At 40.7% G+C, this 15,732-nt stretch overlaps 1 protein-coding gene across 1 annotated transcript in view; it reads left to right on the top strand.

Annotated features, from left to right (window-relative positions):
* The window catches only part of MALRD1 (MAM and LDL receptor class A domain containing 1), a 787,803-nt gene that overhangs the window by 408,551 nt on the left and 363,520 nt on the right, over positions 1 to 15,732 (top strand). The window contains 1 exon segment of the mRNA XM_030202038.1: positions 12,641 to 12,821. Within this exon segment, the coding sequence (XP_030057898.1) occupies positions 12,641 to 12,821 (181 nt within the window).

Here is a 15,732-nt window from a genome sequence, read left to right as displayed (position 1 = left end):
AACTTCAAGAACTTATATATGTATATCCTAGAAGAGAAGAGAGATAGGGGAACATGATAAAGCTATTCAGATATCTCACAGAAATAAATAATGCACCAGAAGGAAACATTTTTCAGACCCCCTATAAATGTTTATGTTAGCCATCTTAGAAACAAAGGGGCCCTTTTACAAAGCATTGGTAAGCCCAACACAGGCTTACCACACACTATCCAGGAACTACCACCGTGGCCACCAGCGATATTTCTGGCTCAAGTGCACGCAATTTCTGGCTGAAGAAACTGCTCCAGGACCATCAGGTTTTGTCAGTCCTCCAGGGTTTTAACATCAGCTCCACTGAGCCACCTGTCTGGATGTATTTTATGAAATCCTCCTGCCTTAAACTTGCTCACACTATCACCAGGGCTCAAATAACTACAGTAACAGTGAAAATGATTCCCTTTCTAGTAATCACCAATTTTGCAATTTTTCTCGATCACGGACCTGCTCCCAATACATCTGCTATTTCACCATAGATGATATATTCTGCCTTATAGTAGGGCACAGACTCCCTTATTTTCATTTCTGAAATATAGCTACAGATATATAAAGAAAATGTGTGAAATAGCACCAGGTCTACAGTACTCAACTGTTGCTTGTCCCTCTAGCTTTAAAATGTGTATTTAGAAAGAAAATTATGTTTCCCCCCTCACTCCTGCCAAGGGGTAACACTACAAGCTCAATATAAAGTTCTTCAATGAATAAATTACATTATTCTGCAAATCTTTTCCTAGTCATATTTTAAATTAAGAACATAAGAATAGCTGCACAATGGTCCATCTAGCCCAGTATCTTGCTTCCAACAGTGGCCAATTCAGGTCAAAAGTACCTGGCAGAAACCCAGTTAGTAGCAACATTCCATGCTACCAATCCCAGGACAAGAAGTTGCTTTCCCCATGTCCATCTCAACAACAGACTATGGACATTTCCTCCAGGAACTTGTCCAAACCTTATTTAAACCAAAATATGTTAACCACTGTTACCACATCCTCTGGAAGAGAGTACAGAGCTTAATTATTCTTCGAGTGAAAAATATTTCTCCTATTTATTTTAAAAGCATATTCCAATATCAGACACCCTAAAAATCCTTGGAATTACCATCGACTGACATTTAACACTTGAGAGCAACGCGAAAAGCACAACCAAGAAGATGTTCCACTCAATGTGGAAATTAAAAAGAGTAAGACCTTTCTTCCCAAGGACCGTCTTCCGAAATCTGGTGCAATCAATGGTGCTCAGTCACCTAGAGTATTGCAACACACTCTACGCTGGCTGTAAAGAGCAAATAATCAAGAAACTTCAGACAGCCCAGAACACCACAGCCAGACTCATATTCGGCAAAACAAAATATGAAAGCGCTAAGCCCCTACGAGAAAAACTACACTGGCTTCCGCTTCAAGAACGCATCACGTTCAAGATATGCCCCCTAGTTCACAAAATTATCCACGGAGAAGCCCCAGCCTACATGTGAGACCTGATAGACCTACCACCCAGGAATGCTAAAAGATCATCCCGCACATTCCTTAATCTTCACTTCCCCAACTGCAAATGTCTAAAATACAAACTAACGCATGCATCAAACTTTTCCTACCTGAGTACACAGTTATGGAACACACTGCCGCGCAACTTAAAAACGATTTACGAACTAACTAACTTCCGTAAATTCTTGATCTCTTTAATAAGGCATACAACAAAGATCAACCAATGTAAATGTATGCATCCCCTCCACAGATATTCAGAACTGTTTTATAATATTTGCTTGTTTAAAATTCTACTAACCAGCTTATAATCGAAAGTAATCGCCGGCTATTTCCCAACACAAATCGGGATATGGCCGGCGATTTCGCAAAAGCGGCGAAAAGCATATTCGCCGCCACCAGATGGCCGGCTTTCGCGGATAATGGAAAAATAAAACCCGGCAATAAGCAGTATTTCGCCGGGTTTACTTGGTCCTTTTATTTTCACGACCAAGCCTCAAAAAGGTGCCCCAACTGACCAGATGACCACCGGAGGGAATGGGGGATGACCTCCCCTTACTCCCCCAGTGGTCGCCAACCCCCTCCCACACTAAAATTATTAAAATACAAACCTTTTTTGCCAGCCTGTATGCCAGCCTCAAATGTCATACCCAGCACCCAGTCAGCAGTATGCAGGTCCCTGGAACAGTTGTTGTTGGTTGCAGTGGACTGCAGAAAGGCAGAGCCAGGCCCATCTCCCCCTACCTGTTCCACTTGTGGTGGGTAATGTTGAGCCCTCCCAAACCCCCCAAAACCCACTGTACCCACATGTAGGTGCCCCCCTTCAGCCCTTAGGGCTAGGGTAATGGTGCACACTTGTGGGCAGTGGGTTTTGGGGGGGATTTGGGGGACTCAGCACACAAGGGAAGGGTGCTATGCACCTGGAAGCTAATTTGGTTGTTTATAAAAGATGTTTGAAGTGCCCCCTAGGGTGCCCGGTTGGTGTCCTGGCATGTGACGGGGACCATTGCACTACAAATGCTGGCTCCTCCCACGGCCAAATGCCTTGGATTTCGCCGGGTTTGAGATCGCCGGCAGTTTTTTCCATTATTGCGGAAAAACAAAAGTAGCGATCTCAAACCCGGCGAAATCCAAGGCATTTCGCCGGCCCACACCGTATTATTGAAAAAAAAGATGGCCGGCCATCTTTTTTGAAAATACGGTTCCGGCCAGCTGTTGCGCCGCCGCCAAAATAGATCGCCGGCGACGTTCGATTATTCCCCTCTATGTTACCCAAGATCTTTTCTGTAACACTAAATGTCTATTTTCTAATCTATTTCCACTACTCATGATATATTTTAAGCCACATTAAGCCTACAAAGACGTGGGAAAATGTGGGATACAAATGCAATAAATAATAATAATAATAAATAAATAATGTTGTTTTATTGAGTGTCCATTCAGGGTTTTATAGACCTCAATCATATCCCCCCTCAGTCGTCTTCACTTTTGGTGTTACGTATAATTGGTGGTACTTAAAACATGTGTAACTGCCAATTTTAAACACATGTACATGAAAATATACCTGTAAGTGCCAGATTTTGTAAAGCTACACATATAAAAGAAACCAGTTACAGAGCTCAGGTCTAAACCTCACATTTTTGGCTTTTTTGAGGGGATTTTTAAGGCCAGAGAGATAAGCATAATTGCCCCTTCACTCCCTCTTGAAAACCCCAAATCCAAAGGAGTTATGCCTCATTTCACTCTCATCCATTCACCTACCCCCACTGTCCATCCAATCAGAGAACACTGTTTCTAAGCCTCACACTGCTCCTTCTCCTGCACTACACCAACTGCATCACCATCCCCCAATCCCACTCCTTCCCCCCCCCCCCACAATATCTTTCTTTGAATGTCCCCTCAGCCAATGTTATTATGCCCATAGTCTAATTCTGTGAGCACCCATATATACTACTAAGTGTATAAACTAGCTTTTTACATATGCAAATGTTGCCTTACCCTTCTAAACTGACCTCCATTGACTACTGTTGAAAATGGCATCTAACTTGCAGTAAGATTTCTTATCAATTCTTTGTTCCCATGGTATTCTAATATATAAACCATAATTTTCTGCATCAAATCTAATGAGACTGGTATTTGCGCTTCTTTTAAAGACACGTCTCTATTCAGCCTCTGCATAGCAATTGATTCACATCACAGGTTAAAAACCATTTAATCAAGCCTCAGCCAGATTAAGAGGTTGAGATTTTTTTCCACTTCTATTGTTCAGGCTCCCTTGAGCCTGTTCAGCAATTGCTCTCTCTCTCTCTCTCTCTCTCTCTCTCTCTCTCTCAACCTGTGCTTTTGGCAGGCCAGCCCCAACGTCATAAAAAGAGTTGAAGCACAAATTCTTTTTAAGAATATGCAGTCACTGTTGATAGTAGTAGTTGCACAGTTAAATGTTTAATGGCGTTCCCAAAATGTAGTCAGTGAATGAGATCATTTCTAAAACCAGACAGGAGAGACCCTTCCATTACCTGGAGTTTTTGCAAAAGACAATTACACTGTAGTAACTGAAGCCAGATTGCTGAACAATAATTAGTAGAATTTTATTTTCATTGGCAAATTGCATCCAGTTTCAGCCATTGTAAGTTGTCATAGATATATTAGCCTACATTCCAATCCTATGGCACAGTATAGGGAAGGAAAAATAAAATGAAGTACATCTGTTGTCATAATTTTCATAAACACCATTACTATGTGCACACAGGCAACATTAATACATTGTCAACCTTAGCTATTTATAGACAATGAATTGTAGACCCTATTTTCTTTTTTCATAAGGTAATGTTAAAACTTGAGAAATGTGAAATTCACAATCAGTGAGAGAACTCCAAACAGGGTTTCAGTTGGCTGACTTCGAAGGCCTATTACATTTTGGCCAAGTTCATCAGCTTTCAATTAACCTTATTTCTTTTAAATATCTATCAACTAGATGGTTTCTTCTGATCCCTGTGGAGGGGTATTTTTGATATAGCATCTAAAATAGATTTTGAACGTTTTGGTAAAAAATATCTAAAAATCCAGTAGCAAACATGATCATTTTCAAACCAGAAAGACATCCAACTTTTTTGTTTCAAATATGTCCAGTTGCTAGACATTTTTTTGTTCAGTGCATTTATCTTTTAGGTTCATTTTTGAAAGAAAAAAAAACATACAAGGGGAAAAATACACAAAACAGACCAGGGGGCTAGCTTTCTTAGTAGACTGGCCACACAGACATCTCAGCAGAGCAGTGGGGCACCCTAGGGGACATTGCAGTGGACATCACATAAAAGGTCCCTGGTACACATCTCACTGTTACCCCCATATATTGTATGGGGAGCCCTTCCAAACCCATCAAAAAGACCTAGTGCACCCAACTATACATCACTACAATAGCCATTATGCCTGCATGTGTCACCTCTATGTAGGTACTGTAGGTTTTGATGGGGTTTGGAGGGCTCACACTTTCCACCACAAGTATACCAGTTAGAGTGGGTCCCCTTCTCTACAGTCCACTGCACCAGCCACTAGGCTACTCCAGGGACCTGCTTGCTGCTTTATTAGGACTGACCATAACATCTAAAGGTGTCATAGAGGCTAGTATGTATGTTTCTTTCACATCTTTGGAGGGTGGGAAGGTGTCAGTGACCACTGGGGGAGTAAGAAGAGGGTTACGCCTTAATTCCTTCAGTGGTCATGTGGTGATTTAGGGCAACTTTTTTGACTTAGTCATGATTCAAACAGGACTAGACTAACATGCTCATTTTCAAAAGAGAAAAACGTCCAAAAAGTGGCATGTCTGCATTTGGACGTTTTTCTCACAAAAACGTCCACATCAGCATTTATGAAACCTATTTTTAGATGTTTTTCTCTGAAGTCCATCAGAATCTCAAGGGGAAGTGCCAGGGGCGTATTTGGGGTGAAGCTTGGGCAGTCCTAAGACGTTTTTCAGCCATAATGGAACAAAACAAAACCGCCCAGGACTAAAACTTAGACGTTTTAAGCTAGACCTGTTTTTATTACAAATAAGGCACAAAAAATGTGCCCTATTGACCACTGGAGGGAATCAGGAATGACCTCCCTTTATTCCCCCAGTGGTCACTAACCCCCTCCCACCCCCCCCCCCCCCAAAATGCGATGAAAAACATTACTTACCAACCTCTATGCCAGCTTCAGATGTTATACTCAGGTCCATTAGAACAGCATGCAGGTCCCTGGAGTAGTCTAGTGTTGGGTGCAGTGCACTGCAGGCAGGTGGACCCAGGCTCCTACCACCCTTTACCTGTTACACTTGTGGTGGAAATTGTGAGCCCTCCAAAACTCACCACAAACCAACTGTACCCATATATAGGTGCAGCCTTCACCTGTAAGGGCTATGGTAGTGGTCTACAGTTGGAGGTAGTGGGTTTTGGGTGGGTTTTGTGGGGCTCAGCACACAAGGTAAGGGAGCAATGGTGAGATGTGTACCTGGGAGCAGTTTATGAAGTCCACTGCATTGCCCCCTAGGGTGTCCTATTGCTGTCCTGGGATGTCAGGGGGACCAGTCTACTAAAAATGCTGGCTCCTCCTAAATCACAATGGCTTGATATTGTGCGTTTTGCACTTGGATGGTTTTTTCTCTTTGAAAATGGACAAAAAAAAAACAAAACATCCAAATCAGAAAACGTTGTTTGGAACAGTATTTTTGAAAACAAAAGATAGATGTTTTTTTTTTTTTATGACTTTCTTTCCTATTTATACAAAACCAAACTCTTATCACATTACTGATTACCTCTCTGATGTTAATGATTAAGCAATACCACTTTAAACCTTAGGCTGAACAGGGTCTCTCTTTAGTCGATGACCTAATGTATGTTACTATCCAATTTTACTACTCAGGAACCTTCATGCACTACCATAATTTATTCATCTTTACCATGTATGTATGCACGTGTTGTATATATATACCATGATCTGCTCCATATATGTTATGTTACATGTTTACTACCATGTATGTTTGCACCTCAACGCAATACCATTTGTAATTCTGTTACCCTGAAATGGCAACCGCCATTACGGCAAATGTAAGCCACATTGAGCCTGCAAATTGGTGGGAAAATGTGGGATACAAATGCTACAAATAAATAAATAAAATTTGGATTTTGGACATTTTCCACAAAATGTCCAAACTCAGACTTAGACATTATATCAAAAATGCTACCCCCTTGTGATTTGCATGTACTGCAGAGAAAAACATCTCAGGTCCGAGTTTTGAAAATTGGAATGTGGACATTTTTGAGAGAAAAACATCCAAATGCCACTTTATGCCATTTTTGACACATTTTTCTCTTCTGAAAATGAGCCCCTTAATTTCATATGGTATCTTCATGATTTCCTGCAACCTTACTAACCTTTTAATATATTTACATTGTAGGGGTATGGGTACTACCTTTCTGTGGTATAACCAAAGTGGTTCCAAAAAAACAAGTAGGCAAACAGTCTGCTAGGTCCTGAAGGAAGGAATTTGGGAAGGCAGACACGGTCAAAGGTGGATAAAATCTTAAAAATCTTTATTGTGGTAGATTAAAATACTACCCAGTGTCTGCCTCCACGAGTTCTTTCATAACCAAAGTGGTTTACATATTATATACAGGTACTTTGTCTGTCCCTAGTGGATTCAGATTCTAAGTTGTTGTTGTTAAATACCTAAAGCTGGGGAGAGCAATGTTTTAATTCTTCCTTCATTGCCACAGTGTTGTGCTTAAGTACTCTATGGTCTGTTTCCTTCCCTCCCTACCCCCCTGTTCATTTTTCTTGTCACTGTTTGATCACCTATCAAGGACTGCCCATGAGGGAGGTAGTGACCTGGGGATCTTGATAGAAACCCCTCTGCATAAATGACCTTGGGAATGTACCTAACAAAAAGTTTCAGTTTGGTTCATGTTCAGATCAACAATACAGTTCATTTTCAGATTCTGAAAACGTTGCCTTGTTTGTCTCGTTCCTGCCTGTTGAAGTCAATGGGGCAAACAATCTTGCACTTTAGCAGGGAGGTTTTCCATTAATTTTGTATTGTTTAAGAGTAGTTGGTAGATCGCTTCTCGGCCTTTTGGCTAAGATCAAGTGTGTAAAAGTAGTTGGCAGTCATCTGCCACAGAGACAACAGTACTTCAAGACATCAAGGAGAAAATTTTATAAAAAGCGTGTAAAGTTAGATACCCAAAATCTAAGCGGTAAGCTAGTATTCGATAACAGCAAATTTGTGCACCTAGGTGCACGTGATGAAATGCCCCACACTGTTCCAAACAGTGCTCTAAAAATAGCACTGGAACAGCGTGGAGCTTTACCGCCCATATGATCAGAGATAATAGCATGCAAATTTAAGCACCCTGGTATCTCTGATCATAGGATAAAAGTGCAAGAGGATTGTGCCTGAGCCGTACTTGTTTGACAGGTCCAGGTTGTCAAAAGCTGGTTGTTTGTGTTTATAAGCTAAATCGATGGAATAAAAAGTGTGTGCATTATCACCAAAAAAACAGCCTTTCATAAAGCCAACTTGATTTGGGGGAATAATGTGACCAAAGATTTTCTCTGGTTATGAAGATAATACTTTAGAAAGAATTTTGCAGTTTAAATTCAGAAGTGATATAGGTCTGTAATTTGCTACTTTGGTAATATCACAACCAAGTTTGAGTAATACAGAAATATGAGCCTCAGCAAAATCACCCTGGTCTGAAGGATGTAGAAAAAGATATGCAAACAAATCACATAATAGTGGGGAAAGGGTGGAAGAAATATCTTACAAATTTCGGCAGGATACCCATCAGGGCCAGGCTCTTATGAGAGGTAAAAGACTTAATAGCAGTAGAGATTTCATCTACCATAATGGGAGTGGCTAATTTTGCATTTTGAGAGTCTAAGAGGGTTGGGTGAGGTAGAGTAGGCAAAAACAAAATTTTTTTTATCAATCTATGATGATAAGGAGGAAGAATATAATTTTTGATAAAATGTTTCAAATTCTCAAGTAACAAGTGATCTGCTATCATTAGTTACAGTATTGGCTGTTAGCAAAATATCTTGCTTAAAAAAACAACCAGCTTTATTAGCAGCAGTTTTTTCAGGGCGGTCAAGGAACTTTGCATAATATATGATTTTTCAATTGACGCTATTTCTGCTTCAGGGATACTGATTTGTATTCATTCTTGTTTTTTCTTACAAGTTTGAGCGTTTTGAAGTACGTAGATCTATTTTGATAGATATTAGAGCATGGTTGGAGATGAGAATAGGAAAAATACGAGATTCTGTGATCATAGGCAACAATGATTTAGAAATAAAGAAAAAGTCAATACTTGAGTATGATTGATGTGCAGGGGATAAGAATGTAAAATCCTTTTGTGTAGGATTTAGAGTTCTCCAGGGGTCACATAGACCAAATTCCTTAATTAAATGAAGTAAGTCTTATAAGTCTTACCATATTTTGGTAGACCGATATGAGAACGAAGATTGTCTACCCAAAATTATATACAAACATGTCAGTGGCTTGAATCTTCCTAACAAGAAATGTAAAGTTATGGAATATGTTATTGGGAAAAAATTGACATTATCTTTCTATAGGAAACTCATTTGAACTTTGATGATTGTACAAAAACTAATTCTCAGGGGCTAGTGATCACATATTTTCTACTGCACAGTCCAAGAAAAGAAGCGACGAAGCCACATTCAACCTAATCATGTTTTGTATTTCAGTCCTTTGCAATTTGAGTAGTGTAGGTTTAAGTAGGATCTTGACAGTCTGACTTTGTTTCTTATTGGTAGATCAATAAGGTCTATCATGTATCCTGGGACAACACCGTAAATGATTTTGTGGACTAAGGTGCAGATTTTGAAGATGATCCGTTCTTTGATTGGGAGCCAATGCATTGGTGAAAATGAACACACCTAAATTTACACATGACCCCTGCACTTAAGCACAATTCTATAAACCGTGTCTCACTGTAGGCATGCCTTATAGAATAGCACTTAAGCAGAATTATTTTGGCACCGATTTTTTAGGTGCGATTTAAAATAGTGGAGGAGTGGCCTAGTGGTTAGGGTGGTGGACTTTGGTCCTGAGGAACTGAGTTCGGTTCCCACTTCAGGCACAGGCAGCTCCTTGTGACTCTGGGCAAGTCACTTAACCCTCCATTGCCCCATGTAAGCCGCATTGAGCCTGCCATGAGTGGGAAAGCACAGGATACAAATGTAACAAAAAAAATGTACACTTAGGGGTCCTTTTACTAAGCTATGAAATAAAGTGGCCTGTGGTAGTGCAAGCATGTCTTTTGGGCATGACTAGACCATTTTGTTTACCGCATCTAGGAAAAAGGGTCTTTTTTAAGGGATAGAAAATGGACATGCGCTAAGATTGAAACCAGCAGGTGTCCATTTTCAGCCTGAGACCTTACCATCACCCATTGATCTAGTGGTAAGGTCTCATGTCCTACCTGCACGGTAAGCATGCAGTGTGCACCAACTGCTGTTTATCGCTGGGTAAGCGGCCCACGGTAGAAAATTATTTTCTACCTTGGGATTCAGCATGCGCCAAATTCAAAATTATCACCTGGCTCATGTGCTATCCAGACAATAGTGCCGATTTGGTGTGCAATGTATGCACGTAGGCCCTCCTGCGCCTTTGTAAAAAGGCCCCTAAGCTACTATTCTGTAAAGGTCATTCCATGCAGAGCACCCTTCACAGAATACGATCTTAGTGTGGATCATAACGGCGCCTAATTTTGGGCACCATTTATTGAATCTATCCCAATTGTTTGAGTTGAGTTTGGTTAGTAAAGTGGAATTTCAATTAGACATCACTGTGCGCAGTGGAACAAATTTCAGGAACCCCATTATTAAAGAGATACAGTGGAAATGTGAATATGGAGGGGGTAAGTGTGTAGGACCTCAGAGAGTAAATCTCCCTCAACCCCATGCCCTCAGGGTCCAACAAATTAAAAAAAAAATTGTCTATGTAATCCCAGAATTTGCTTCAACCACTGGGGCACCTAATTTTAGAGTCAGGGCTAGGTAAATGTGAATTGCATGATCTCTCTGCATTGAACAGAAGATATAGAAAAAGATACTGAGATTACAGCCATGAGAACTGTAGAAAATGAAAAGGTAGTGATCACCTGGGATATTCTATGTTCAGGAAAACCTAATAGAGTGGTAAAGGAGAAAAACACAGAAGCATCATTGATAATAAAAGTGCCACTGCATCATGTGAAGAAAGAAAGAAAATCCTCAAGTATCTAGAATTGCAGTCAGAGACCAAGAAAATGAGGCAGAACAATACAGAAATATTTCTCATTGTACTGGGTGTCACAGGCTTGATTAAAAGCAATTTCCAAAGACACCTTGAAAAGCTGACTGTCCATATTACATCCTGTGACATCCAAACCTCTCTTTGGCACGATACAAGTACGGTGAGCAGCAGCAATAAATTTGAGACATTCTCCATGTATCCTGCCTTAGGAGGAGTGAGGTTCATTATTGTTATAGTATTCATAAAATTAACCCATTGGAAAACATATCACCAATAGAAAAGTGCTGAAAATGTGACTGGACATCATTATGTATACAGAAGTTAATTTTGTAGGTGTGTGCATACTTATCCCTATATGTTTATTGATGCTTTAAAAAATTAAATCACTAGTTTCATGTTTTAGAGAGGGGGGCAACACTTGGGGGAGTGGAGGAGTAACCTAATTGGCAGTACAGTGGGTGGGGAACCTGGGGAACTGGGTTTGATTCCCACTGCAGCTCCTTGTGACCTCAGACAAATCATCTAACCATTGCCCCAGGTACAAAACTTAGAATGTGAGCCCATAACGACAGAGAAAGTAACTGTATGTAATATGTAAACCAGTTTGGTTGTATCACAAAAAGATGATATATCAACAATCTAATAAACATAAACATCAACCCCTGGGGGATTAAGGAGGAAGCCTCACCTAATCCATCCAGTGGAGCACTGTGTACTATGAACACTTTGCTGAAACTTAGACAACCTGTGAAGCAGGTGTAAATGCCAGCATTTATCTTTTTGTACATTCCACTTCTGATATAGGGAATACATGTTTATTCTTCAGCCCACCCTAGTCCCGCCCAAAAACTACTACTACTAAACCATGCCCCTTTGCTATATTCACATTTTCATATGCCAGCTTTGTAAAATCAGGACTTAGGACTTTTATGCAACATAAACATCTAAGGGGGCAAGTTATTAAAGTATGCTACTGTTAAGATGGCTTATTTTATCACAAGTCCTGCTGTTTTAGCACAGGATCTTATTGCATAAAATGGGACCCCTGTGCAAAAACTGCATAACTTGTGATAACATAAGCCATCTTAACAGTAGCACACTTTAATAACTTCCCCCTAAATGCTGCGTTATGCATGTCTAAAATGTGAATAGAACTTCAAAAATAATCTCCTTAAGCATTAGGGCTCAAGCTGATCCAGCAGATATTCGGCCTGCAGCAGTCAGCATTAGCCCCAGGTATTCAATGCTGGGCTATGTCCAAGCATCATCATTGAATATCCGGGTCTAGAAGGTGGAGGGCCACACCTTTAACTAATGCCATCATCAGTTGCAAACCAGGGTCTTGAAAGAACGATAGAGACCTGCACTCTTGGAATGCCAAAAGACCATTTGGATTGATCCTTTCACAGGCTGCAACTGTGACAGTGCAGAGTAAGTTACTGTGCAATCCATGTCCATCCCCACCTATAACCTGCTCAATTCTCACCCCATAACATAGTTTCAAGAAAAGTCGCCTAAAGTTAGGTGCCAAGATTTTGTGCCCTTATCATAAATCCTATAATGGCAATTAAGTGTATAATTGCTTTTACATACTAGTGCCAGCATGGTAATGGTTAATGTGGCCATACACTAACCATTACCATGCGCTAATTTGCGTAACTACTTATGGAATGCTAAAAGGGCTCCTAAGATACTAGTATTCAGTGAATACTACAGTTTCTTTGATTATGTAACTCAAAGTGTTTAACAGCTGTTCTACAGCAGGTTTATTTTTTCTGTGTTGTCAACATAATCATAGTTATAGTGTTTCATGATTTCTCTTCAGACAGATGACAGGTTTTCAGAAGTTTGGAGTTCATCTGAAAATCACGGCGAGAAGTGGAGTAAGGTAGTACTACAGCTGGGGAAGTTAAGGAATTTTCAAGTAATTTTTGAAGGAATTCGTGCTAAAGACCTTGGTGGAGGAGCTGCAATAGATGACATTGAATTCAAGAATTGCACACTAAGTAAGTTTTAGTCAAACCTGTGTTTTGTTTTGATGATTACACATGGAGGGGCATAATCGAATGGGGTGCCCAAGTTTTCATGAGGGCGTCCTCGCAGGATGGCCCCACGAAGGGGCAGGGAAACCCGTATTATCAAAACAAGATGGGCGTCCATCTTTTGTTTCGATAATATGGTCGGGGACGTCCAAATCTCAACATTTAGGTCAACCTTAGAGATGGTCAACCTAAATGTTGAGATGGTTGACCTAAGAGATGGTCGTCCCCGGTTTTCGGCCATAATGGAAACCAAGGACGCCCATCTCAAAAACGACCAAATCCAAGCCCTTTGGTCATGGGAGGAGCCAGAATTCGTAGTGCACTGGTCCCCCTGACATGCCAGGACACCAACCGGGCACCCTAGGGGGGCACTGCAGTGGACTTCACAAATTGCTCCCAGGTGCATAGCTCCCTTACCTTGAGTGCTGAGCCCCCCCAAAACCCACTCCCCACAACTGTACACCACTACCATAGCCCTAAGGGGTGAAGGGGGACACCTACATGTGGGTACAGTGGGTTTCGAGTGGGTTTTGGAGGGCTCACATTTACCACCACAAGTGTAACAGGTACAGGGGAATGGGCCTGGGTCTGCCTGGCTGAATTGCACTGCACCCACTAAAACTGTTTCAGAGACCTGCATACTGCTGTCAGGGAGCTGGGTATGACATTTCAGGCTTGTATAGAGGCTGTCAAAAAATGTAAGTTTATTTTTTAGGGTGGGAGGGGGTTGGTGACCACTGGGGGAGTAAGGGGAGGTCATCCCTGATTCCCTCCGGTGGTCATCTGATCAGTTCAGGTACCTTTTTGAGGCTTGGTCTCAAGAAAAAAATGGACCAAGTAAAGTTGGCCAAGTGCTCGTCAGGGACACCCTTCTTTTTTCCATTATCAACCAAGGACGCCCATCTCTTAATCACGCCCCAGTCTGCCTTTGCTACGGTGCCAACACGCCCCTGTGAACTTTGGTCATTCACGCGACGGAAAGCAGTTGAGGACGCCCATAATCAGCTTTCGATTATTCTGATTTGGGCGACCCTGAGAGAAGGATGTCCATCTCTCGATTTGTGTCGGAAAATGGGTGCCCTTCTCTTTCGAAAACAAGCCTGTTAATATCATTTAGAAAGTTGTGTGCTCAAATTTGCGACTAGCATGCACATTTGCTTGTACAAGTTATAGAATAAGGTTAGTTGCATGTTGGCCAGCCTCTACTTTTGTTTGATTGTACTGTCTTGTGCCGGATATACAAAGCTAGCATTCACACGCCAAACTGCCTACGGTTAGGTGCTAGCATTTACATCAACCATTGAGCTAGCATAAGTGCTGTCACCTAAAGTTAGGTGCATAAATATGGATTTACATTAGTATTCTATAATGACACGTGTGCATAACTGCTGTAATAGAATTTGCTCTTAGGGGTCCTTTTACAAAGCTGTAGTAAAAAGTGGCCTGCGATAATGTGGGTACATCTTTTGGGCATGCACTTGGCCATTTTTACCACAACAAGGAAAAAGGTCATTTTTTAATGGTCTGGAAAATGGGCATGCGCAAAAATTAAAACTAGCCTGAGCCCTTACCGTCAGCCATTGACTTAGCGGTAAGGGCTTATGCGCTTCCCATGCGCAAACAAGCAGTGAGCACCAAAATGTCTGTGCTACTGATTACCACTGGGAACGACCCCCACGGTAGAAAATAGAAAAATATTTTCTACCATGGGATTCAGCGTGCACTAAACTTGGAATTACTGCCAGGCATATGCGCTACCCCAGCGGTAGTGCTGATTTGGTGCATGCTACCCATGCATTAGCCCTCCTGGGGTTTTGTAAAAAAGCCCCTTAGTGTGCATCATTCTGGCACCCAATTTTAGCTATAGAAAGTTACCACCTATCTGCATAGTTTTTGGTCCTAGCCTAAGAGTGTCCATTGTGCCACTTTAACATAAATGGATATTTTTTGGCTGTATGTTGACTTAAAGACTCTGGCAGCTTTTTTTTTAAGCACTTACGTGGTCAGCAACTGAGACTGGCCTTAACCAGAAATTTTTATAAAAATAATTTGAAGAAATTTAAGCATGAGCTGTAGAGTAAACTTGTTAAGTCTTTATAACAAATTCTATTATCACCCTCAGGAAATCGCAGACAAACTACTGAATTTTAGAATAGCTTTAGACATCCTGTGCTCAGTGTATGTTGATGATCAAAAATAATATACACTATCTGGTATGGAAACATTTGATTGGACAATATAATGCAACAAACAACAGCTGGGCCATAAAGAACACTACTAGATAATAAGGATGGGCAACTAATGTTTTATATTATTTCTCGTGTTGTTTCTGGGAATGTTTGTTTTAGTCATTTTCATTTGGCCATGTTTTCATCATGGGAGCACTAGTATTGGCAAACAATAAAACACAAATTTTCATGTTTTTTCTGCTCATTTTTTTTTATGAAGCAATGCAATGACATTTCCCAAATCATTCCAATCTATGCCTTTCTCCTATTAGGCAATAAAACAGGTAAAGAATGATGCCCCACACTAATACATTTTTTTATTTAAATATCTAAAACATATCAGAATAATAGTGTAGAGATATGGTACAGCTAAACCTTGGAGTTTAGGCTATTAAAAACAACTGGTAATACTGGCCAAAGTTAAAACCAATGGCTGGTATAATTGAGGCCTTGTTGGAAAAGCAAGGCCTAGTAATGAAGCCTAAAAGGAGGGCTAGATGACTTGAAATGGAAAAGTTAGGCCAAGGAGACTGTAATCAAAATGGAAATTCAGTTGCAATCTGAGATACAAAATGGAAGCTGAATTGCAATATGAGATATGAACTGGAATCTTTAAGACTGTGTCAGTTAGAAAAAATTGTTTGTCA

The sequence above is a fragment of the Microcaecilia unicolor genome, chromosome 1 (assembly GCF_901765095.1).
Source record: "Microcaecilia unicolor chromosome 1, aMicUni1.1, whole genome shotgun sequence".
Lineage (NCBI taxonomy): Eukaryota > Metazoa > Chordata > Amphibia > Gymnophiona > Siphonopidae > Microcaecilia > Microcaecilia unicolor.
This window is presented reverse-complemented; position numbering and strand designations above follow the sequence as displayed.